Source organism: Meleagris gallopavo, chromosome 3 (genome assembly GCF_000146605.3).
Source record: "Meleagris gallopavo isolate NT-WF06-2002-E0010 breed Aviagen turkey brand Nicholas breeding stock chromosome 3, Turkey_5.1, whole genome shotgun sequence".
Lineage (NCBI taxonomy): Eukaryota > Metazoa > Chordata > Aves > Galliformes > Phasianidae > Meleagris > Meleagris gallopavo.
The window spans coordinates 71,697,249-71,723,342 of NC_015013.2; the positions used below are offsets into that span (position 1 = coordinate 71,697,249).

Here is a 26,094-nt window from a genome sequence, read left to right on the forward strand (position 1 = left end):
CGTCGCCGGTGCTCGGGCAAGTCGGGCCGAGGGGAAGAGGATCGAGATGGCGGCGTGCGTGGGGAGCCGGACCCTGAGCAAGGACGACGTGAACTATCGCCTGCACTTCCGCATGATCAACGAGCAGCAGGTGGAGGACATCACGCTGGAGTTTTTCTACCGGCCGCACACCATCACCCTCCTCAGCTTCACCATCCTCAGCCTCATGGCCTTCGCCTTCACCAGGTGCGGGTGCCCCGTCCCCGCGCCGCGCCCCGGGGTGAGGGGGAAGGAGAGGAGGGGACGCGCGGGGTGAGGGCGGGAGCTGTGCAGTACCGGGCCCGTGTGCGCCGTGCTCTGAGGGAGCCCTGCGGGGAGAGCCTCCTCTGGGCGGCCGTCCTCTGCCACTCCCCCTCCTCGGGCTTGTCTGCCGTTTTGCGGCTTCCTTTACGAAAAAAAATAAAAGAGCGTGTGCTTTGAGCAGTCGCCAAAAATGGCTCTCCTTAGGCTATCAAGGAGCTCAGCGATGACATCACCCAAGTAGATAATTTACCAAGTGTGCAGCGGGCAGAAGCGGCTGCTTTGTGCTCTCGTTTTCACGTAACTTACTTTATCTGAGGGTAATCACACGTTGACTTAGGCCCCTGTTCTGATAAGCTCGGCCACGTCCTTTCCCCACCGCAGGAAAAGCTCTGTGGGTTTCACTGCTGCACTCATTTATGGTGATAAAGCTGAAAGTGGGCACAGGTAACTCCAGGAGCCTTGTTTGTAAACAACGGATGTAGCAGTGCTCTCCGTGGGGTATGCTGCACTGCTTTTCCAGGTTGTCCATACATTTTACTCCTCCTATTGAATGAATCTGGGGATGTGATGGTGTTATGATCCTCCTCAAAGCGATGTCATGCAACCTCTGATAGAATTATAGAATCATTAAGGTTTGGAAAGGCTACTAAGATCATCTAGTCCAACCATCAACCCACTTCCACCATGCCCACTAAAACCACATCACTCAATATCACAGAGTCATTGAGGTTGGAAAAGATTAAACAGTGATTCCTGTGAGGTTCTAACTAAACTAGTGCATTGAGTTCTGGACTCATTGATTCTTTAGTGCTGTAATATGTATTTAATCTCAGATTGCAGTAGCCTTTGTCAGTGGAACATCATTATTTATGTCTAGGACTGTGATACAATTTGGTGTGTCATTTGTATTACTCTAAAGATTCCAATGGGTAGGTTATATCAGCCGCAGAAGTAACAATCATGTCTGAGCTGAGAAAATAGCATGAGGAAATGTAAAAGAGTGTAGCAGCACATGTCCCTCAGTGTGTGTGTTCTTGTTGCTTTCTGTATATGGCCCCGGTGAAGGTATTCTTGATAAACACACCCCTTGTTCTACTCAGGTGGCAAGATCTTGGCTGAGGCTGACTCTCTGAGAGATCTCTCTATAATTCTTAAATTAGAAGTATGTTTCTATGCTTTGGTATGATATTAAATTAGGAATCTTTACTATGAGGGCCCTGTCTCTCCATCTGGTAACTTGTCCTGTTGTAGGGCTGATTTAGGTCAAATTTATGAGTTACTAGGGAATTCTCATTCAAATATCATTCTGAAGGATTAATGGAATTGAACACTCACCTTTGGGAGAAGAAAGGACTCTTACCTTTAATTCTTCCAAGTAGAGGATGAGTCAGCCAGCAAGCTCAGAACTACAGAGTCTTCATGGCCCTGGGAATATTGCTTTAATATCGTAGTGGCTACTTGTTCCCCAAGAGGATTGCTAGCTTTTATTTCCATTTGTCTTGGCAGCTTTCTAGCTGACTTCGGTTTCATTTTCTTCTCCCTATCTGCCTTTCTTCTCTGCCTCACTTCCTGTGTTTAAGTACTATCAGCTTCTCTTTAACTCTTCTCTTATTCTCTTCTTGTGAGAGAAGAGAAGGTTGTGAGAGTTACTCTTTTTTCTTTGTTTGCTTTCTTTTGTGTTAATTTTTTTTCCTCCTTTTCTGCTATCTCCAACTGTCTCAGGCGTTTATGGGGTCTAAGTGGGGGTGATACCAACATGCTGCTTCTGTTGCCTTATTTGGAACACAACCCAAACCATATGTTCTGTTTGAGAAGCTGAGGTGGAGAGGGAATAGTACCCAACGTGCTATCAGCGTGTGCTCCCAGCTCTCATCTTCCTACTCCCACCAGCTTACTGTGTGAATCTGCAGTGACTGCATTTGGATTTCTACCTCAAGGGCTCTAAGCACTGTGCATAGTTAAGATGTGACAGATTCTTCTTCTTTGCTTCCTCTTTGCTGTCAGTTGTTCCATAGCACCTCTGATCAATTATATTAAGCAAGGGATTTTCCACAATACATTCATCTTCAGTAAATTATTTTTGTTTTCAGGAACTGCAGTGCAACTAGAGGAAATTCTGCTTCCTTTGAAGTCTCCCGCCTCTTCTGTAATTGTTCAGTGTCAGGAATACAAGAGGGTTCAGGTCAAATTAGAAAATACTTTTCCCTTGGATGCAGCAAGCCACAGTGTGGAATCTCCCTTGGGATCAATGAGAGTAAGATGATATTGATTTTGAGCTGACAATTGATGATGAAACTCTGCTTCAGATAGCAGTAACATTCTCATATCAGTAATCATAATCCAGAGAAAGAAACGTGTTTTTAACTTCTCCATTTTAAAGTGTGGAGTAGTGGGTTATCTGTTTTTAAAGCTCATCCTTCTAGTGCCTCTGACAATGGCTGCAGCTGCCTTGCTTGTTTCCTGCTGAATGAGCCAGACAGCGGCTCCTCTGCTTCCAGGCTGCACCCCAGAGCGGAGGAGTGGAGTGGCTCTAGCTCTCCTTGTTCTTTTCCTCCCTTGAGAAGGGAAATGGTGGCCCTGCAAGAGGGCAGATTGCTGCTGGAGGAAGGACTGAGGGAGGTGGCAGACTGGCAGTTTCTAGCATGAAGTGCGTGGCTTTATAGGAACAGGAACAAGACCTGTGAGGGTGTTGAACTGTAGTTTTTTACATCCCTTTGTTCAAACTGGATTATTATGCATTTAGGTGCATTTTTGGAAGACTCTCTCTTTTCCTCCCACTTGCTCTAAATTTAGTGCTCTAACTATTTTTATTCCAGTTCAGTGTCCTCTTTTTTTTTTTTTTCTTTTATGATGTGATAACTTCTTATGTTTTTGTAACGTGTTAGTTTATTACAGTGCTCTGGAACAGTGAGATCAAGAGAGAGGAAAAGGTTGTGCTGATATGATACACTTCGCTTTTTTTATTATATGCAGAAAGCACCAGACTTGAAAAATGCATTTGTGAAGTGGGTTTAAGCTGTAAGAATTTTCTTCTGCCCTCCCACACAAGCTTCATTTGTGCTGCGTGAATGCTTATATTTCAAAGTCAGCATCAAAGTTCCTAAGGCAAAGTGAAGAGATGATTTAGCACATTTTCCTGATTGCAGCTTGTCATGATTGCCTCTTTCCTCTGACAGTTATTTTGCTTCTCTGTTTCTTTTGGTGTTCCCCAAAATAACTCTTCCAGGAAAGCGCTGTAATTCTTATCCTAAATATCTCCTACTGCTGCCTGCTTTTACCTGTTCTGGCAAGGAGATGGGGTGTCTATGCCTTCTCAAAGGTAACTCTGACCAAAGTGAAATGCTTCTACCACTCACTTGGAATGAGAAGCGGTTTAACGCTTCGTGCAATATCTCTCTGGCACTCTTTTCCCCCTAAACCAATAAGATTAGAACAGCTTTCCTGAAACTGAGTGATACCCTGAATGCTGATAAGCAGAGGTGAGGGCCTTGGAGTGAGAATCGATTGATGCGATCGTACTGTCCTTCAGTTCTTATCTGGCTGCACTGAACTGTATGCTGATATGATTTCAGTAACTTCTTATCCCTTCAGAAAATAATAAGGAATCCCCGTACTCGATGACACCAGTGACAGCATGTGAGTGTGTGTTATTTGTGTATGTTAAAGCAGGAATATGGCTTCGTCTGAGCTGTTGGAATCTGGGGCTCCGTCTGGAAGTGCTGTGGATGACATGAGGCTTTTGGGGTTGCCAAGGATGCCAGAGTTAAGGCCAGGAGCTCAGGATTCAGCCTGTGCAGCATGGCTGCAGGAAAATGACTGGTGTATCTGGAGTCAGCTGGTTTGAGAGAAATGCTGTATGGAATCCCAAAGGCCTGCAGAGGAACCATTCATGTTTAATGTACTTTTTCCTGCCATACAGATGAACTAACACAGTGCTTAAGTGCCTCATCATGATGAGGGTCTGCTATGGAACTGTTAAGGTGCAATTTTGAGGGAAAGGAAAATAATTCAGCAAAGTGAGAAATATTTTATGACTGTAGCATATATCTAAGGTGGAACACAATCTGTCACAGATTCTTTGCTGAACCATTCAGCAATGTGCCAAATGCTCTACCAGGAAGAGCTGTAGTCCCTCTAACACTGATTGGGATTTTTTTTTTATTTATATCACAGACTGAGAATAAATAAAATAATTATTTAAATAGATAAACTGACCACAAGTACATAAAAGTACCAAGATAGTAAAACTTGGAGTAGTAGTAGCTGATACATTGTTAAATATTACTTTATATGTTACTAATAATGTGCTTATTATAGTTGGAAGTTTTTCCATGCCTATTACTGAAGTCTGCTAGAAGCTGACAGCTGATGAGACTTGCAGATGTTTTTTGGTCATCTCGCTGCTCTATATCATTTATTTTCTCACAGCTCGAAAAGAAAGAGGAATTCAGTCAAGTGTGCCTTGTTATTCCAAACTGAATTCTTAGATCTCTCTTCTGGCCATAATATGATAATAGCACAAATGTTACCTCGTATTTCATTCAGATCTATGGCTTAATAGATCACAAAACAGGTTAATATTTTCCTCGGGTTCTTTTAAGTTCAATTGTGTCACTGTTACACGCAGTACTTTGCCTCACATACCCTAGAAACTATTCTGTGGGCTTCCTCCAGCCCCAGCAAAGGGACTCTCTGGGCTGTGACTAGGGTACAGGAAGCTGGGGCATTAGAATATTAAATGCTGATTATAATAATTAATTGCCCTGTCCTGGCACTTGCACCAGGTATTTGTCATTGGGAACAGGCCATGGGAACAAAGGGGATTGCAGAGACCACAAAAACAGGGATAGCCAGAAGTGCAGTGAAAGTCACTCAGTGCAATTCCTATCTTGACTTGGTACATAGCCAGCATGCTTACTTCTTGTACTTTTTTCTATGTAATCTTCATTTAAATAATGATATACTCAGTGTCTTTCAACTTCAACCTTAAAATGACACTTTAACACTTTGATGCTCTCTGTCTCTTCAGGGATGATTCTGTCCCAGAGGAAAATATTTGGAGGGGTATCCTCTCTGTGATTTTCTTCTTTCTAATCATCAGTGTTCTAGCTTTTCCCAATGGTGAGTAAGGTTCATACATCACTTTTTGCAACACGTAAATTTCTGTTTATTGCCACTACATTTATTTGGATTGAAGTACCTCTTTGAAATGTATTTTTTTTTAACTTCTGAATTCCTTTGTATTACAGAACAGTCTAAAAATGGGTTCCAGTCACTCTGAGGGGAGATAAGTTATTTATAGCTTGTCTTTATCTAACAAGGAAGTCAGGTTTTCACAATCAGTGTCCATATTTGCAGATGCACAGTCACAGCTCACAGTTGCTAATAATGTTGCCAGATCCTTAAGAAATGCATTAAATGAATTTACCTTTACTTTTAGCAGTGTCATTCTATAAATTCTTAGATATGTAGCACGGTACATAAATCACCTAGTGATAGTTAAAAGCCATGTAAATAATATTACAATGTAAAATCACAGTTGTTTGGTAGAAATTAAAGTCAGATGAAAGTTCTGGTAATTGTGTGGGCAGCAGAAAGTACAAAAGGGACAAATCGTTTGGGTGACAATCCAGTGGAGGAAATGGCATCTTTCCTGATTTGATTTATTTATAATTTTTGCTTATTTCTGTCTGCAAGAGATTAATTATTGCATCAGCTGCAAAGAATCTCAGGGGTGGCAGCATCCAGAAATAAGTGAACAGTGATTGTGCTCATGACTGCTTTGTAGTTCAGGATTGGAATGTATTTTTCTTGAGTTTGAACCTCATTAATTGATGGCTTTCAAAAGTAATCCCTGAAAAACTGAATGTTAGAGAAAAATGAATTTCATGCTTATAACTGTGAAAGAGTGATCCTCAGTGTGCACTGAAAATTCAGCCACTTCTTGTGACCTAAATGTGTAATTCATGCCAAAGTGGAAATGTCTAAACCAGACTTACCTCTTCTGCTTTTTGGGCTCAGAGGTTTTTGATCTAATAAAGTCAGTATAATCACTGGTTCTAAAGTATATAATTGTGATCCTGGTAAAGAATACAGGTGTCTTAAATCCTATTAGATGTCTAGTATTTAGTCTGCAAGGTTTTTTTGTATGCCTGTTTGTTAACATTTTAGTAGTCATTAGAAGGCTGAGCACCATTTTTCTTTGATAATGCACAAAAAATTGTATTTGATGACTTTAGTGATAGCAAGCCATGTCTTAGTTGTGGTCTGGAATCCAGATTGGGGGATTTTTAGCTGAGATAAAGTATCTGCTAAGCAAGTAGTATATTACTGTTTTGGAAGCAGCTCCCATTAAAATAATTGAACACTTTGTCCTACCAATAGGCAGTGTCTTGTCCTTCTCAGTTCTGCTGCTGCCACTTTTTTTTTTTTTTTTAATATACAGCAAGGATCCCCAAACTTTATGGTATGTTATACACCTTGATGGAGAATTTCTCAATGTTTGTGCCAAATCTTCGTATGAGAACTCAGAAACAGATTGTGTGGCACTTATTGACTGTCTTGTAATAGGCTTTTTGTTTACTATCCACAGGACCTTTTACACGCCCCCACCCTGCAATATGGCGAATGGTTTTTGGTAAGTTTGTCTTCCTAATTCATGTGGTGCTTCTGTGGGATTGATAGTCCCCACTCTTCCCCCCAGATGAGATGAATAGGTTTGTCATGAAATATAATTGTGCATTATACTTCTGTGAATAACTCTTCCTTCCCACTTCTGAGCAATTACTGATAATCTGTTCTTAATTATGTTGGGAAATGTCAGTGGAGTTTCTGTGTCAAGATGGTGTAAATTAAATTGTCAGAGAAGGAGCATTCCTTCTAATTAGGACAAAACTGGATTATAACAAAGAATTCTGTTCTCTCTCTAGCACCATTTCGTCCCATTCTAAAAAGTTTTTGTAACTGTTGTATGAGCTAGTTGACTTCTGACTAAATCCAGTTCAACAAGGCACTTCTTTTCATTATCTACAAAATGTGCTATTCCTTTATTTCTTACAAGGCAGAGTTGTGCAGCTCAACATATGTTTGTCTTCCTAATATGTTTTTTTTTGTTTTGTTTTTTTACTTTTTAACTTTTCCTTTCATAAAATTAGTGTAAATATTAATTGCATTTATAGTTGGGGAAGGATATTTCCATTAATTAGAGAAATTAGAGTGAAATCCTGATCCTTATACATCTGAATTACATGGCAAAAGCATAAGAAATTGTATTTGTACATAATTCAGAGTTCACAGAGCATAGCCTAGCCATTAAACTTGCTTACAGAGAATTAGGCACATTTGCTTTAAAAGCTGATCCCTCTTTTATTTATTTATTTTTTTAAGGGATTATGAAAACTTCTCTCTCAGGCCACCTTACGTAGCTAAAAATAAGTAGCTTCCAAAATTGGTTGATTACTCATCTGTTGACATTGAGCGGTACTGCTGATTAGATAGTACTCCTTAATGAATCCTGATCCTGTTGGGGGAAACACAGGTCCTACTGCTCCCTTCTGAACAAATACAAAGTAAAAGAACATTCTCAGAGCCTCTGTACTTCTGGCGGGAAAAACTGCAAACATTCAGGAGCAACATTTTCCCCTCTGTAATTCTGCTTCTTCTGGCCTGAACTCTCACACCTGTGCAGTATGTGAAAGGCAAGAGTAGCATGTCCTTGGTGTTTCGGGATTCATCCCACCTGCAGGCTGTGCTCATGCCAGTGTTTGTGGATCCAGAGCATCTGTGTACTGTAGTGTTTTCAGGATGCACTGCAGAGGGCAGTATGTGCTTCCTGTACATGCGTGTGCACTTGAATGGAACTTCTCTTGCACACTCTGGCAGTTAATAACTTCATGTCCGGTTGCAATTTTTTTTTTCCCCTGAAGAAATGCTATAATTTATTTTAGATGGAAGATATTAAGTTTACTCATGTTAATTTTTCTGCCTACCGTGACATTGCAGGACACAAGTAAGTTTGAGTATTAGACTATAGAACTAGTGTTAGTGTTTACGTGGTCTTAGATGTCTGTGAACTTGTGAATAATGTAAAGATGTGCTGCCATAAGCACCTTGGTCTATCCATAGGTCTATGCAGGACTCTTTTTAACTTCTTACAGGTTTTCATTCTTTTAATAAAGCTGTATTTTGGCATTGGGAAGAAAGAGGAGATGGTCTCAAATGCGGTAGTGTTTCATAGTGTATAGTGGTGTAAAAACATATCGTTATCTTTATATTGAGAAGTTTGAAACAGTGCATTTTCCAACTCACAGAGCTAACTGATCATGCCAGTATGCTGGTTTATGTTTGTAGCTGTTCTGTGTTGTAAGCGCAGCTCAGAATTGCCAGGTGGGATTAATACATTGATCTTTGTATTGGAAAAAAAACAATCCTGTGATCCTAATCTACCATTTACTGCAGAACTATCTGATCACAGGCTTGTGCTACTTGTGCTGAAACTATCCAGACCGATTCTTTTTTGGCTTTTTGGTTGAGTGTATATTATATAATGAGAAACAGGAGGTGATATGAAAGAAAAGCTGAGTTGCTCAAAGATTATCACCTCACTTGTCCCTTAGGTTTTTGGGTGTGTAACTGCTGTATGTAGAAAACTCATTTGTGCTAACCAGGCACGCACTGGGTATCAGTTGGAAGACAGCTTTTTGGACTCTGTGGCCCAAGGAGTTTTATGTGTGTGATTCTAAAGCAAAGTCTTTTTGCAGGTCTCAGTGTGCTGTATTTTCTGTTCCTGGTGTTCGTGCTCTTCCTTAACTTCGAGCAGGTAAAAGCAGTCATGTACTGGCTGGATCCTAATCTTCGATATGCCACAAGGGAAGCAGACATTATGGTATGTATCCTTGGCATTTTATTGGGCATTTTGGCTACTTAAGTGTGTTCTACCTGAGTGGGAAGGAATGCATCTTAATTTGCTGACATGACAGGCACAAACTTGCATTGCAAAAGAGGGTGTGAACAATTGAGTACCAGAAAAGAGTTATTTTAGGGAGAAGCAAGAGTTGTTGGTTTACCCTTTACTGTCACATCGAGGTGCTCCACCTGAGCAGCATCTCTTTGCTCTCTGTTTTGTGTTTTTCTGCACCATGGTCATCTGCTGTCATCTGTTCTTGCTCCCAAGAGTAAGCAAGTAAACTGATTGTCTTATGTAGTAAGTTTCTATTTGCCAATGGCAGTTACCACGGCAGCTGCAGAACTCTGCCCTGTAGCATGTAAGAAAGAATGGAAATCTTTACAGTGCACTTATGTTAGTTGATTGATAGTGAGAGCTGCATATACGCTCCTTCTGTGGAAAACTGAATGCTTCAGATGTTGCACCTTAGTTAATCTGCTGTATTACTGCAGTATACTGTGCAGCTCGAAGATCCAGAGGTGACTGTGACTTTGGTTTGCAGGATATGTGGTGGTGGTGAGGCATGGACAGCTTGCTGCCAAGGTGCTGGGAGGGCACATTCCTAAATGCAGCCTGTGCATGGGGGTTTGTGACGTTGCTGAGCAACAAAAGGGAGCTGACATGTAGAGTCTGTTCATAAGCCAGGCTCACCTGGCACTCCTGTCACTTGAGCTAGAAATAGATTCAGGTCAGAGGAGGACCAGTAGTAGCACTGTTGCCAGATTACTGTACAGCGGGTGTCCTGACTGTAGTGGCAAAAATTTGACTCTGTACTGTTGATCCTGATATGATCACTTAAAGAAAGTTGGAATAAATTTGCAACAATAATGAAGGCTGCAGCTTGGTCTCTTCTGGTGTACTGGCAGAATAAAAGGAAGAACACAGGTTGTACTTGAGAATGAAAGGAAGTTAAACACATTTCACTGTATGACTAGCAGAGGTGCAGTTGAAAAGATACGGTACAGCATAAAAATAAAAGCAGAGAAGCTTTTCTCTTGTAGTCTGTATACCAGGGCAAGAGACTTGAAGAATAAGGTTTTTTTCCAAAATTGCTTTTATGGTAACCTTATTGCATCCAGTCATCACAAATGTCAGGTATCATGATGTAACTAGGAGCCTGTCGCTTCCATTTTACGTACGTTCTGTGCTTCTTGTGCTTTTGTTCAGGAAATGAAACACAGTGGCTTTAGGTATTGTGTATATATGTAGACCAAGATACATAAGTGTCTTCAACTCAGTGTTTCCTGGGATTTGAACCTGGATATTTTTCTCTATATGTGTATGAGAGAAAAGAAAAAGAAATGTAGATAGCAGCTCTGGTATGTGTGGATTTCTCCAACTCCTATGCCAAGGTGTTCCCAGTTGTACTTGGAATGCAGCAAATAAGTTTCAAATCTCTGGGTATCTGTGATAAAGCTACAACTTTGCATTCCTTAGGACAGGTGGCACACCTTTCTCTGAATGATGAACAGCAATGGCATCTGCAAGAAGCAGTGTCATTCTTTATCATCAGGGAGCACCACCGGCAAGGAACATTTGTGGTTTCATAGTGGGACCTAGCTGCCTCTTAACAGGGAGCGTAAGAGATGGGCAATGTATTTGTGTGAAATTGTGTTCTTGTCCTCATGGAGACCAGGATTTAATTATTTATCTATCAATTCTTGATCATGGTTTGGGCCTGAATCCTTTAATTCAGCAGCACTGAGCAGTGCTGTTTTGTCACCTGCAGGTGGCAATGTGTATTTTAGGAGGGTTGGAAAGCAGAGGGTTTTTTTTTTTTTGTGAGCTCTAAGTTCACTTTGATTGTTATTTTTTTCCCTTCAGTCCTATGACTGAACGTTCTCAATATGAATATGTTAATTGAGTAAGGAAAGGAAGACAAAAAGATATCCAAGTGAATATTGAGATTAATATCTTAGTGTCTCAAACTGGTGAGAATTAACCACCAATGAGTATTTCTGACTACGAGACAGCATGACAATGGGGAAAGGTGGTTATTGCAAATCAGAACTCCAAAAGAAAAGCAAAGAATCTGTTTTTTCAAATACTGCTGCTTTTGTTATTGATCTTATTGTTCCTGCTGTTCCTTTGTTACCTAAGAAATATATGCTCCTCCAAGCATGATCTGTTCTCTCTCTTTGAATTGGAACTGCGTGGTAACACTGAGTCTTAACACTGCAAGCTTTCCCACAGAGTTTAGGAGAAAAAAGGGGAATAATATCTTTATGGCACTGGATAGAAAGTAGTTACTTCATTTTAGCATTTCTGCATTTGTCTATTTATTGAAGGCTTTTTGTTTGTTTTTATATTCTGTCTTTAACAGGAGTATGCTGTGAACTGCCATGTTATCACTTGGGAGAGAATCCTCAGCCACTTTGATATATTTGCTTTTGGGCATTTCTGGGGCTGGGCAATGAAGGCTTTACTGATCCGCAGCTATGGCCTGTGCTGGACTATTAGCATCACCTGGGAGCTCACTGAGGTAAGTCACTCACTTATCTCAAGTGTAAGAAAATGTGTGGGACTTTAATTGTTCTGGGGGAAAACACGACTGTTACTAGAAGAATGACATAGTAGTTCTCAGTATAAATTTATATTTTAAGCCTTATCAACTAGATGTCAAACAATTGGTGCAGTTGCTTTTGGGCTTTAGGTAAGTTGGGCAGATGATGGCTTTCTGTTACCAAAAAGGAGGCTTACTCTTATCTGAAAGGGGGGAAATCTCAGCCAGTATATTGGTGCCATCTACTCTTTCTGCTGCTATAGAAGCCAACGCTCTTGTGAATTCAGATGCTGGTTTGTATACTCTGATTTAGATCATATATTACCCTTTTCACCTTGCAGTATCTACTATCTCTCCTTGCTCCAAATATAACAATATTTGAACATTTTTGTTCAGTTGTGAATACTGTACAGCAAAAAGGAGTTGCAAAGAAAGTGAGAGACCCATGAGGAGAAGTCTGTATGGAATGGCAGGACATAATGCAGTGAGATATTTTCTATCATGTGGCTTGAGAGCCTCACACAAGCCACACTTGTTTTCTTTCATCATACTGCAAAGCATTGATTATTCATATTCACTGACATAAAAATGTAGTTATTCTAATCCAGGATCTAAACTAATTCACACCTATTATAGAACCATGTACTATGGCTTGGGGTACCACGTACTATTTTGTTTGTTTGTTATCCAGCTTTACAGCAGTTCTCCCAAGTACGTGCTTAAGTTGGTTGGCTTTTGACACTTTTAAATCCTATTTTGATGTAAAAGCATTCTGATACTTAAGTCAATCACTAGACTGTTGCTTGGATTGCTGGTCCTTATTGTTGAATTTGTTTTGAGAATTCAGATTGATTGTTTCTTGTTTCTTCAAGTATTATCTAATTTGCATGTAACCTAGAGGTTGATTAGTAGAACGTGTCATCTAAAATGTAAGGATGTGTTCCTATAAAAAGTGAGTTTTATTTCGTTATGTTCTTTGACTGGACAATTCAGAGCAAAAATAGAAAAGCCTAGTTTTAATCAGCTTTGGAGACAATGTAGTTTAAAATGTCACACTTAAAGCACTAAATACAGAAGTAAACACCCAAATTTAATCTTTAAAATCTGTTTTCTATAGAGGGCATTTATAATTCAGAGACGTAGATAAGGATCTGGTTGTCTGACATTAAACTTCAGGTTTGGAAATGTTGATGTCTTGAGTTCCTTTTCAAAGAAATGTTTTTGTCCCGTGGCATTTGATGATGTTTTTCAAGTCATTTTGGAGCTGTTTAAAATCAGAATTTCACAAGTACCCAGCCACAAAGAATAGCTTTACTAGTTATTTTACTTATTTTTTTCCTCTGGAAAAGAAGTTTAAATTTGGGGTTGTTTCACACGCTCTTATTGTTCAGACACACAACCATTGTCTTCAATTTGACACCACATGGGTTGTCTAGTATTCCCTGTTGTTGAAAGGCAGATCATTGGATCAGACAATATGCTGGGTAAGGTTCAACATATAGAAGGGTTATCACCACCCAAATGGATTTTTAATGAATTAGTTAATTCAAAAGAGTCACTAGAAACCTGCAGAAGTTATCAGGGCAGTTACGTGGGGATTTAGCCGTGCATCTCCTATTAGCTTTAATGGTTTTCAGCTGGCTCCCCATCCTGAAATGGGACACTTGGCTCATGCTACTGTCTATCAGATTAAAGTTGGGATTCAGGCAGTCCTTGATCTCTTGTTCTGGGAAAACAGCAAGCACTTCAGAAACGGGCTGGCTAACACCTGTGGTCTGTTTTTCACTGCCTCACTGTCTGTAACTTCTGGTGTCTTTGGCTGCTTTATTGCACATGGAGATTCATAGCCTAGTGCCCCTTTCATGTTAAATCTACTTGAAACATGAAAGGGAAGCTGTTTGTAGCAAGACAATGAGCAATCTTGTATAGCTTGGTTCCTGCAGGAAAACTCCAAATTTCCTTTCTACAGGTTGAAATTCATGTAGCTTTGATAAAGAAGACCAAGCTACTTTGATACAGTTCACAAGGATTTTCAAAGGAAGGGTCACTTGACACTGGTCACTGTAATTTTTATAAATTGACCTCTATTCATTCTTGCTGTATACAGAGAACATTCTTCATGTTCTTTTTCACACATCTGATTTTTGGGAGAGAATATCTTATTTCTACATTTATCAACCAAAGATACTCTATTACAAAATCATACCAATAATCTTCCACAGATGCACAGATCATGTATGTTTGTTAACTCTCCCATAAACGTGGCACAAGTTTTGTCAGTTAACGAGTTATTTAGCTTTTGTGCTTTGTAAAGCATTTCTGTGTGTACACCAGGGGGACTGCTTGACATAAGGATGTTTTGGTTTTCAGTCCACAACTAGATATTTTCACTCTCTGATTTTTGGGTTGCTGTGATTTTTTTTTATTATTATTATTTTTTCCTCGTGGACTAAAAAATTCAATTACTTTCTTTCAAATGAGAATGGGTAGAGGTGAATCCATTGCTAGCTCACAGTACACTATGCTTACATCTTGCCTTAATTGGCTGTGTAGCCAGTTGTCTTCCTTCACGCCACCAGAAGCTTACAGTGACCAAATGTATCTGCAAATACTTTTAATTGCCTTACTGGTGCCTCATTGTGGTCTTCAGTTAAGTTGTAGGTTACATTCAGAGGGAAGCCAATTGCTAAAGAAGTAAATTATTCATATGCTTTCCAGGGGAAGCCTAAGTATGTTTTGATATATCCCAATCCCAGCAGCTTTTTAGTGTGATGTTGGCTTGTTTCTGCCCTATTTTCCAGTATCTTAACAGTATCTTCACAGTTAGTGCTTATCAGAGACTAACTAGGAAGAGGGATCTAAATGTCCTCTCAATTGGCTTGAGCTGTTCTGGATCAAGTATTACAGCAAATCTTGCAGTGTCTGAGTTATTGGCAAACTCTAAATCTTCTTATGGTCATTATATTTCCTATAAATAATAAGTGAAAGAAAGAATTTTGAAGTGTTTACATTTGAACAACTTTTAAGTCTTAAATTCCAAAATGCCCTATTGTTGACAGTTATTTAAAAACAGATCCATTCTACTTACTGCAACTTACTGCTTGTTTAGAAGCATACTACTTCAAATAGCAGAAAAGAAAAATGTTCTTTTATAAGCAGGAAACACTTGCTTTGTTCCAGAAAACAACACCAAATAGTAATTTTGCTTGCTTCATTTCATTTCTGTGAACATTCTGTGTATCCTCTTTGAGGCTGAAAGCTGAACACTATCCTTATATCTGACACAGTCTTGTATACAGCATAGCCCCAACAGGGAACTGGGAGAAGGAACTCTGTGATCTTATCTCAAGGCCTTCTAAAATCAATGGAAGGACTCTCATCAATTTTCAGATTGTGGCTTGTGTCCTTGAGGTATGACAAATATGAAAAAGCTGATCTTTTTTTAATGTGTTCTTCAGAATGAGTTTATATGACTTCTGTGCTGTTCCTCACCCAAAATCTTTTTGCTGTATTCTGTAGCTCTTCTTCATGCATCTTCTGCCTAACTTTGCTGAATGCTGGTGGGATCAAGTCATTTTGGACATCCTGCTTTGTAACGGGGGTGGCATCTGGTTGGGAATGGTAGTTTGTCGTTTCTTGGAGATGAGGACCTATCACTGGGCCAGTTTCAAGTAGGTCTAAATTAAAGCTTGATTAAACATTGTTAGTTTAATATTAAATTCAGTTCTTTGGAAAGCAAACTGTCTTTACGTATGCATGTAGTACAGAAATAACGTGCAATCTGTATGTGCTAACAGTGCTGTAAATTTAATTGTTAAAAATCTATCTAATTAATGTTGCTACGGAGCATATATTCTTAAAATATGATTACATATATGTAATTTTCCTTTGCAATCTAAGTTACAGACATTAATCCTGAGTTTTTTTTTTAAATTTGAGTTTTTTTTAAAAAATTGTTGTTTACATATTCAGTTTATTGTTTATACCAATAAAACTTTGAAGAAGACAGTGAACAAAGCTGGTTGAAGTTATTTTCTCCTTATACAATGTTTATAATAAACACTACACTGGTGCTCATCTTGATGAGATGTTGGTCTGGCAGCACTAGTTATCTGTGCAGAAGAGAGATCAGGCTGGTTGTACATATGCTGTGAATTGCCTTACCCTGCTATTAACCTTCTAAAATAAATCAGATTGCAAAATTAAGACATTTCTGCATGTGGCAGCTCATGGCCCAGTAAGTTTCAGTTCTTCTCTCTCCCAGGTTTGCTTTCTTCCATAGTTTTTGCCCTTCCTTCACCTTCCCTGCCAGTAAGTGGCAAGCATGGTTATCTGCACATTACCAATAGCATAGATGAAGCTAGTTGAAATGAAATGGTTTGCCAGAGCTCAGTGCCGTGAGTTGATATTGAAGAAGGAAAAGGAGCTCGAGCCCTGACTTCCAATTTCTTTCCCTGTAAGGACTTCTGTCCTGCTTTCTTCCCTCACAAATACGTACGTTGTTCTGAGAGCCATCCAGCCTTTAGTCTCGATTCAGTTTTCCCACATTTGGAAAGAATAATGAGTTCAGAGTTCACTGAGAATTAAAACAGTAGAATATCTTTGGCAGAACTATTTTTTTCTTAAAATTTTCTGTTCTTTTGGTGCTGTTACTTAAGCGAATTGATGTTACCAAAAGTAAAAACCATAACATCTGTCAGATGAACCTCCATTTACGTCCCCTTTCAAAAAGGAATCTAAAAGTCTGCTAGCTTGTAACAGTGCTATTGCACTTCTTTCCAGAAGATTCTCATGCTTCAAATATGAGACCAGGATGGGCTGTAAGTGCACTGTGTCCAAACCTGTGCAGCCAGCCTCTTATGTGCATAACGAATAACAAATCTGATCTCTTTGACAGATATCTGTGAGCTCTGAAAAAAAAGAGGCATTGGGTGGAGGAGTACACTATAAGGATAAATATCCTCTAGATTTTCCAGGGCATTTTTAGAACCATCATGATTGTTTCTCTTTTCCTCGTGGAGAGAATGATCGATGAATTTTGCTTTTAGATTGAGATTGAGAAGGGCACCCTTTCATAGTAGAATGGCTATTGCTTTTTTTTTTATTTCTCTTCTTTGCATCTTCCTTGTTTTAACTCCAGCCATTCTCTTTTTCTAGGGATATTCACACGACCACAGGGAAAATCAAAAGGGCTGTATTACAGTTCACCCCAGCCAGCTGGACCTATGTCCGCTGGTTTGACCCGAAGTCTTCATTTCAAAGAGTGGCTGGGATCTATCTTTTCATGATCATTTGGCAGGTAAGAAATAAGTTCTGTGAAATCAAAGCTGCCATCAGCTCAGTTACTTACTGGCTGTGTTTGGCTAGAAGATATTCTAATGCAATGTATGTCATCATTGAAACGCACAATTAAATGAATTGATTATACAGAACGGGTCAGGGCATTGTTCACAGGAGTTACATGATAGTTCAGGAGTGTAATTACAGAATCTCTAGGAAAAAAAAAAGTTATAGATTGTTGTACTGAGTATCAGATTTCTCTTTGCAACTGATACAGTTTTTAAAACTGCCATTTTTGTGGGTTTTTTTCTTTTTTTTTTTTTTTTTCTTCCGCGTTGAATATTAGATGACTCTGTGGTACCCAGAATTCTGGCTGTGATCCAGCAAGACTCTATAATATGACCCAGGTGCTTGAGCATGTAGTCATGCAAATGCTGACAGATCTCACTAAAGCCATTTTTTCAATTTGTCATGTTTTGTTTTTGAAATGAGATAAGAAGTGTTTAGTATATTTTAAAATATATATATATATATATATATATATCTATGATCTCTTCTGTCTCTCTTACGAATTAGTCTTAATCATTCTTATCTGATTTAGAATATGAAAGGTTCCAGAAGACATCTGCTTTAGTGTCTGATCCCCTTAACAAGTTGCAGGAAACAGACCAGATGCTTTCTTAGAGGTGTCTGGAGGAGAATTGTGTGTTTTATTTGCACATTGTTCCTTATTTGTCCTAGGCTCTGTAAATTCTCAGCCTAACAAGCATGCTTACAGTGAAGCATAAACAGTTTTTTTTCTCTGTTTTAGTGTTTTTTGGTGGTAAATCATTAGAGGTTATGCAAGTTGAAAACTGTTGTCTGACTTTTTGTTTTTGTTTTAGCTGACTGAGTTGAACACATTCTTTTTGAAACATATCTTTGTGTTCCAAGCGAGTCACCCTTTAAGCTGGGGGAGAATTCTCTTCATAGGAATCATTACTGCACCCACTGTAAGGTAATTTTGTTGCCATGGTATTTCTTCTTACCTTAAGAGTAGCTTAAATTACAGGTGCCTAAGAACTGTGTGTAATATGTGAAAAACAACATTACGTTTCAAAACAGTACATGCTTTTGCTACCATGAAAAACAAAGTAGTCATCGTTTTTCAATGAAGTGTCTTTTCTGCTCAGTAAGCTGTTGAGGTACACGTGTGTTTCCATAAGGATGCAGAGTCTCTTGTTCCATCTGTTGTTTGTATAGAATCTGCTATGATTATATACATAATCTATGTTATCCTTGAGGACCCTGTGCAAAAGTAGCTGAGTTGTTGAGTCAAATGCTCACGAAACTGCAGATGAGGGAAAATAGAGCTGTTGATTTTTCTAACTGAGCTCCTTATTTTGCTTGTCTACAGGAAGCGTTAGCAAGTGAGAAGAAAAGGTAGAACGTTACCTTATTCGGAATGACATAACAGCATGTGTGCACTGTTAGCAAGTGTAGAAACATTAACCTCCTTTTAGTCATGCATTCACTTTGTCCTCAGAATTTTTTTCCTATGACATAACTGAAGGTAAAATTCACCCAGTTTTGAAGATAGGGTCAAGCAATTTCATATTCATGAGTAAAGTGTTGTTACCTTTTGACAATTACATAGCAGATGCATTGCTTTATTCATAAAATACAGTGGTTTTTATAGCTGGTAATCTCAGAAGTTATATGCAGGGATTTTGCACTGCTAATTAAATCATGTCAGACATCCTGTAAGCTCTTGCATAAATGATTTTTTTGAGGCATTTTACTGTACTTCACAGTCTGTAGAAGTCTGTTTTTCTTAAACAACCCTAAAATTGTTGGATTAATAATGCTTGGCTTCCCTATCTATCAGTGGAAATCAGAGACTGAGAAAAGGAACTTTGTTCTTATTTTGGGGGGGATTCATCGCTGAATTCTTCTTAAAATTTAGGAGCTTAAAGAAAGCAGAGCAGAACGGTCTGCAGGCTGTTTTCAAAAATAGTGAGAAATTCTAATCTGTTCTTGAGAGGAAAACATGCTTAGAGCACTTGCCCAGGATGTGGCATAGCCATGTTCGGTTACTTACAAGATTCAAACACACAACTGTCAAGAAAATGCAATTGTTAGCAAATTAAAAAGGAACTGTGAAAAAAGTAAGGGATTTTCTAATTCTTCTGAGACTATTTATTGTATGTTGCCCAGAGGAACTGGAGATTCAGTGGAGAGGCAGGAGGCAGATTTGTAGCTTTACTCACCTAGTTCAGGTAATTTCCCAGTCCTTGCTCTCAGAATTGTTTTCTGTGTTGTTTCAAGCCATTTGATCTGTATGATAATCTCTGCTGCTGGAATTGAAGCCATCTGGTAGATATCCAGGTTGATTGCATGTGAATTCAAGTATCAGCACTTCATTTTCAGTACAAATCCACTTGTAACATAAACTACTTTTCTAAATGTAAATGTTCTGGGAACTTTTAACATCACTGAAGAATTTTATGTTTTCCTTCTCAGGCAATACTATGCGTACCTCACAGATACACAGTGCAAGAGGGTGGGAACTCAGTGCTGGGTGTTTGGGTAAGTGTTCTTGCTGCAACCTAACCTTAAAATTGGACAGGTGTGAAGCATGATTCCAGCACAGAAACAGGTTTTTGGTAAAACCAGTGTCTGTCCTCTGTTCTTTGTAGTATAAAGAAGAGTACAGAGAGATTTTCTTTATGCTACTTCAGAGGAAAAAGAAAATTCTGGATTTAGAGGTATTGAAATGGGAAGTGATGGAAAGAGTAAGGAGAAAAACAGAAGGAAAAACTGGAGACTGCTGGATAAAGCTAGCCTCTTTCAGAGTAGCATTGGCCTTGCTGTATATGGACATCTCAGATGAGAAGGATAAAGCTTTTGCACCTATTGCCTTCCTGTCATTAGAGTAACACTTACCTGGCTGTCAGGGTGGACGTTGCCTCTGGTCAAGTAATTGCAATAAAAGATGGTCAAAGAAACCGCAGTTGACAAAAATGCTTGTGCTGCCCTCAAAGAGGGGAAAGAAGAATACTCTGAACAATTGTTACTCTGTCTGTGATTTCTTTTGCTGTCCCTTGGAAACCTTTAAATGAAGAGTTGGCAATATTGCTTCTGGTGAGAATTTTCTTCCTCTGGCTTGACCAGAGCAGACCTTTCTTGAAACCAGAAGTGTATGCTGTTGTTCCACTGTAACAGCTTCTTGTAAATAAGCAACGCAGTAATGTCTGGTTTGGTCTCTGATTTGGAAACCTACAAATTGGCAAGCATAAGAAATCCTACATCAGGTCTTGTGAAAAAAATATATATTTTAAGAAACTAGTCAAGAAACTCTTTTCTGATTGCAATGAATTGTAAATTAAAACAGCTGTTTTATTATCATTATCAAGATTATTGTGTCTTCAGTTGTCTGAACCATTTTTGCTTAATAGAAGAAGCTGTTGCTGCTTTTTAAGTTAGAATAGCACTTCAGTGATCCATAAAATGTTCAAATCTTATTTAGAGACAGTGCTTTGGCAAACTTTCTCACCTTTGCTGTTAATCTTAGTGTTTCAGAAAGTGTTGAGGCAACAGGTTGGTTTTCAGATGCACCATCATAAGCAATACCGTTTGCAACAGTTAATTGAGGTGAGAGCAGAACATGCTGAAATTCAATTAAAGGGATTTCTAATCTTGTTTTAAATGTACAATGGAGAATGTGACGTGTCTCCTTGAGTTTGGATGAACCTAAGTTTTGATTTCTTTCACTGAATTACCATCTTCCTTGATGGATCTATTACTGTGTTCAGCTCATGGTCATAACTTCCACTGGATTTTCAAAAGGTAGTAATGTTCTGTTCTTGTTTAGCTTTACTGCTGCTCTATTGGAGTTTGTAATATTTTCTGTATGCCTCTACTTACCTGCAGAGGATCCTCCTCCTTGGAACATGTGTTATGATTGATAAAGAGAGATTGTAGCATACATAATCCCCAGTAGCATTTTTTTGTGGTAATCATTGCAGTGTAACCTGTCCTGGTTTTTGTATGGATGGTGCTTTAGCACTGAAGATAACTCATCAATCATACAGTTAACATGACTACTTAATTTACAGTTAGAACCAAATAAACCTGCTCTGTTTGTGCATAAGCATCTTAGTAGTTAAAGAGCAGCTGAACTAGCATTTCAGGTATTTGAATTTAAACACAGACGTTTTTCTGAAATATGGAACAAATCATTTCAGTATGTACAAACATGTCAGTTCTCAACTACAAGTGGTAAACTACAGGTTTAAACTATTTAATAATTTGGAAAGAAGAGTTTAAAAGTTCTGTGCTACTAAGAAAGAAATATGAATAGATGTGAAGTTAATCCTTTGTAAGATAAAGGGAAACAAGATTCTGAATGTTTACTTTCTCTGTCTGGAAAATCACTAAGGGGTATGGTAAGCATATCAGCCTTGGCTTAAAGCTCTCCCTGAGCAAATTAGTGTAATATGTCAGAAAACAGAGTCAAATATTGCATCATAGGAACTGTTATTAAATATTTGTTGAGAGTCTGATCTAATTGTGCAAAGAATGCATGGAGCAAGTACTCTTCATACTGCTTGTTGCTGTAGTCTGCTAGCAAAAAGAGCAATGTCAAGATGCTTGCAGGGAAAACAGCACTAGTAATTTAACTACGTTGAGTATCGTTCTTGAAATGATTAAAAGCACACATATAGAATATTTGTACTGTGATAATCAAGAGGTGGTTCCAAAGTCAGAGATTGAATTTTCACATGCCTAAGCGTGGAATTAATTGAAAGCAGTGCTTTGCATTCATGTTAAACAGTGCTCTGTAACTTAACAATACTGTACAGCATCACTTGGTGGCAGATGGACAGTGAGTAATATAAGGCATGAACAATTCCAGTGCAACGTGTCTACTGGAAATGGCACCATTTTCATTAAGGTAAATCCTTTAAAAATACAGTATATTTTTGGATGTTAAAAGATTGTTTCTATTGAATGCAAACTTAGATATTCAGTTCTTCAGCCCAGGAATCAGTGATGTGAGTATTGTCATCACCCTCCAAAGGAGCGCTACGCCTTCCTCTCTTAGCATTCTTCTGTGTTCTAATCTCCTATCTCTTGTATTGATATTGTATATAACTGACCAATTGTATAATGCATTTAGGCCAAGTGTTCTTAGGAAGAATCAAGGATATAATATATAAAACAGCAGAAACAGCTGTATCATTTTTTGAGTCCTTGAACATAGCCTCCTATTTTGTTTATGCCTTCAAGTGTGTCATACCCTTCTGTGTCTGTGTCCTGGTGGTGCTCTTTCTTTTCCCACTACTGTGGCCGTATCAGTAAGAGCAGTATAAAACTAAGAAAGAAAAAAAGCTGGTGACCAAACAAAGTAACACAATTCTCTAGTTTTTACCAATATGCACCTCAGCAACTTGCAGCTTTTGTGCAGCTGGTGTTATTTTCCTCCTCTTTCATGGAAGATCTGGGGTGTACTGGCTGTTCTTGGCATCTGCTTGGCCTGGATCCATAGTCCCCTCATTCCATACCACGTGGTAGACAGGACTCCATAGATCTCAGCCTCAAAAATGTAAATATCTAGTGATGAGAGAGATGGAGACACTTGTTCTGATTCTTATAATGCCAGATAGGGAAGTAAATATTGCAGTTTTCTTCATAAATCCTCTGGTACTGTAGTGTGGACCTGGCTTTACACAGAAACCGGAATAAATATGCAGGTTCTCAGAGAATGTCTAATACTCATCAATGTTATTTTTCTCATTAAAATCCATCTGAAGTGAGCAAAGTAGTCTAATTAGAGCTGTAGCAAATTTGTGTCCTATCAAGAAATATCTGAAACAGTTTTCACAAAACAGGGAATCTGTTGGCTGTTCAGCATGGGAAGGACTTTTTTTATCTGGTGAGGGCTGAGGCATAGTGGTTGGTATAAATAGAAATTCTCTGCTATTGGCATACACTCCTGCTTGCTCCTTGTACAAGCAGAGAGTTGTGGAATTCTGTACTGCTAGATGATCACTTTTTGTCGGCTGTTTATGCTGAAGAAAAGTAAAGAATAAAAAATAGATTTCCCGGAGTCTTCCACTTAATACTGTCATAGGGGAGCTGTGTGCTAACCAGAATGTAGCTGTTGTTTAGAGCTGGCAGTCCTGAGTCTGGGTTGTGAACGAGTGAAATTTTTTTTTATTATTATTATTTTTAATAATCCCCCTCTCTCTTTCCTTTACTCACAGGGTTATTGCTTTCCTTGAAGCTATTGTGTGCATAAAATTTGGACAGGATCTTTTCTCCAAAACACAAATACTGTATGTCGTGTTTTGGCTTCTCTGTGTGGTAAGTGAGACTTCTTTTGTGAAATGTAAGGCATGTGAAAGCATCAAAAGTACCTAAATTGGCAGCAGGGGGTCACTGTGGGGAAATGCTAGTAAAGAACTTTGTGCACATCCTAGGAAAAGCAAATCCAAAGTTATTTAGGATGTTGGAGGGGCTAGAATAACTTTTTTCTCACAGTTCTCAACAGAACGTAATGTAGCCACTGTACTGGTACTTAACAATGAGAGCAACTCTAGTTTGAGAGCTTATCTTCATGAGAGAAAATGGCAGTACAATTGAAGCTAACTTTGGAGATGCTTCCAGTGGTGCCCTTTGGAGAGGAGCGGGAGTGAATGACTAACACTGATGAGTAACACGTGTTTCACACTGAAGTCTTACCACTGCATAAACCCTGCTTTATCAGGCAAACTCTGCCTTCTGTATTTCATTGTGATTAGTGCAAATGCAGCATGAGATGCCCATTTTATAATGTATGCTAGTCATGCCAGACTTGTAAATCCTATGTCAAACATATTATTAATTGTCACTGAAAAATAACCAATAAGCACTTCTTCCTTCTAAATGGGAATGCAGCTTTGAACAAGTGGGAGGGAACTGGAATTGATTTTCTGTTATTTAGCATGATGATTTTGTTCCAAAGACTTCAGAGGAGAAGTACTGAATTGCTGCCCATATCAGAACACTGCAGAACCAAATGTGAAAGGCAGCATGAAATATGGAGCAAGAAAAAGGAGAATTCTTTTCTCCTAGACTGATTGCTCCTCGTACATACCTACTAGTGTCAACTGCCTGATTATGGTGTTTGTACCAGGTCATGTATGTGAGTTATTTCTATGTATGTATTCTTATGGACTCATGGTCATGAAAGTCTCCAGCTGTGGGATGTCCAGGAGCTCAGATCATAGAATGGTTCGGGCTGGAAAAGACCTAAAAATCAAGTCCAACCACAACCTAACCATATTACCCTAAATCTAACAACCCTCTGCTAAATCATGTCCTGAGCACCTCATCCAAACAGTTTTTAAACACAATTTAAGATCTTGAACTAGCAAAGAATTTGACCAAAAAAAAAAACAAACCTTTTTTTTTTCTCCTTCTTTGTTTTTTTAGGCCTTTACAACTTTCCTGTGTTTATATGGCATGGTTTGGTACGCAGAATACTATGGCCACCGAGAAAAGGTACTTTACTGGAAAGCCTGTTTTTGTTTTATACCTAATAAGATGTTAGAATTCTTTACCAGAGCTGGCATATATGGGGGAGAGAGGGACAGTCCAGGGTCTAACTGAAATCAATAGAAAGAGCTCTGAATTCAATGAGCCTTGAACAGTTCCCAGATTATACTATATATATGGTTTCTAAAGAATGCTCTTAGGCTCTCAAATTTAAGCTGTGATTTTGTCATAGAATTTAGACAGGGAGCTGTTGGAGAGGGTCCAGAGGAGGGCCACGAAGATGATCAGAGGGCTGCAGCACCTCCCCTATGAAGACGGGCTGAGGGAGCTGGGCTTGTTCAGCCTGGAGAAAAGAAGGCTGCGGGGTGACCTCATTGCAGCCTTTCAGTACCTAAAGGGAGCCCACAAACAGGAGGGACATCAACTCTTTGAAAGGATTGATAACTGCAGGATGAGGGGAAATGGTTTTAAGTTGAGGGAGGGGAGATTTAGTTTGGATGTCAGGGGGAAAGTCTTTACTATGAGAGTGGTGAGGTGCTGGAACAGGCTGCCCAGAGAGGTTGTGGATGCCCCGTCCCTGGAGATGTTCAAGGTCAGATTGGATGGGGACCTGGGCAGCCTGGTGTAGTATTAAATGTGGAGGTTGGTGGCCCTGCATGTGGCAGGGGGGATGGAGATTCGTGGTCCTTGAGCTCTCTTGCAACCCTGGCCATTCTGTGATTCCCACTGTACAGTTGGTACGCGAGGAGAATAGCAAGAACATTTGATTTCACAACAGATTACCTGGCAAGTAGCGAGTTGTTATTGTATCATCTACATTGTGTCTCCTAATTAGGAAGGGAAAGGTCCTAAGTACAGGCTGTATCAGAATTTGCCAGAACGTCTGCCATGGTATAAATTTGTGAGTCTGACTGTGAACTGGAGAAGTACTGATTTCAAGAACCAGCATCCTAATGACACATGTCCCTTTTGTTTTTCGCAGACTTTATCAGAAAGTGAAGACAGCCCATACAGTCCAGATGCTTCCTGGCTTCATTCTAAATTCAGTAAAGGTATTGGCACTCTTGCACGTATATTCTCAAAGTGGTAGCATTAATGCTTAGCATTAGGAAGTGAAACTTGAGAAACTTGAAGACAACTGGACTTCCTTAATGAGCCTGCAGGAGCTATACAGATAAATCATCTGCAAAGCTATTTGGCTTTACTGCCTTTTTTCTTCCAACACTTGCAAATGTATTTATTTTTTCATGATGTAATTACATTTTTGTGCTGCTATTATATATCGTTCTTGTAGTTTTAGGACATTATGTATTTAATAACTGTTCTCAATGAGTTTTCTACTTGAACATTGCATATTTGATTTTAAACATGTGAATGTGGATTATGCTGTTATTTCTGCTTTTTATCAAGAACTTGGCCAGGAGCTTATGATCTTGTCATAAACAGCTTCCTCTATACTAAGCAAAGACAACCCATTTCTCTGATATCTTTTCCCTACCCTACAGCCCAGTTAAGTTACTTAACTCCTTTTTTATTTGTTACTGTGGGCTTGCATATTGAAAAA

General features: G+C 39.1%; 1 protein-coding gene across 3 annotated transcripts in view; it reads left to right on the forward strand.

Moving 5' to 3' along the window:
• The first annotated feature begins 6 nt into the window (after nt 1–6).
• Nucleotides 7–26,094, forward strand: part of PTDSS1 (phosphatidylserine synthase 1) — a 30,224-nt gene continuing 4,136 nt past the window's right edge. For 2 of the 3 annotated variants that reach the window (XM_010709154.2, XM_010709155.2), the window contains exons 1-12: nt 7–225; nt 5,312–5,403; nt 6,875–6,919; nt 9,042–9,166; nt 11,550–11,708; nt 15,249–15,400; nt 16,887–17,028; nt 17,894–18,006; nt 19,512–19,577; nt 23,258–23,357; nt 24,468–24,536; nt 25,513–25,582. In XM_010709154.2, coding sequence (XP_010707456.1) covers nt 47–225; nt 5,312–5,403; nt 6,875–6,919; nt 9,042–9,166; nt 11,550–11,708; nt 15,249–15,400; nt 16,887–17,028; nt 17,894–18,006; nt 19,512–19,577; nt 23,258–23,357; nt 24,468–24,536; nt 25,513–25,582 — 1,312 coding nt within the window. In that variant the 5' untranslated portion in view covers nt 7–46. Of the gene's footprint in view, nt 226–5,311; nt 5,404–6,874; nt 6,920–9,041; nt 9,167–11,549; nt 11,709–15,248; nt 15,401–16,886; nt 17,029–17,893; nt 18,007–19,511; nt 19,578–19,687; nt 21,946–23,257; nt 23,358–24,467; nt 24,537–25,512; nt 25,583–26,094 lie in introns of those variants that run through there. The other variant, XR_002113499.2, reaches the window with a different exon arrangement.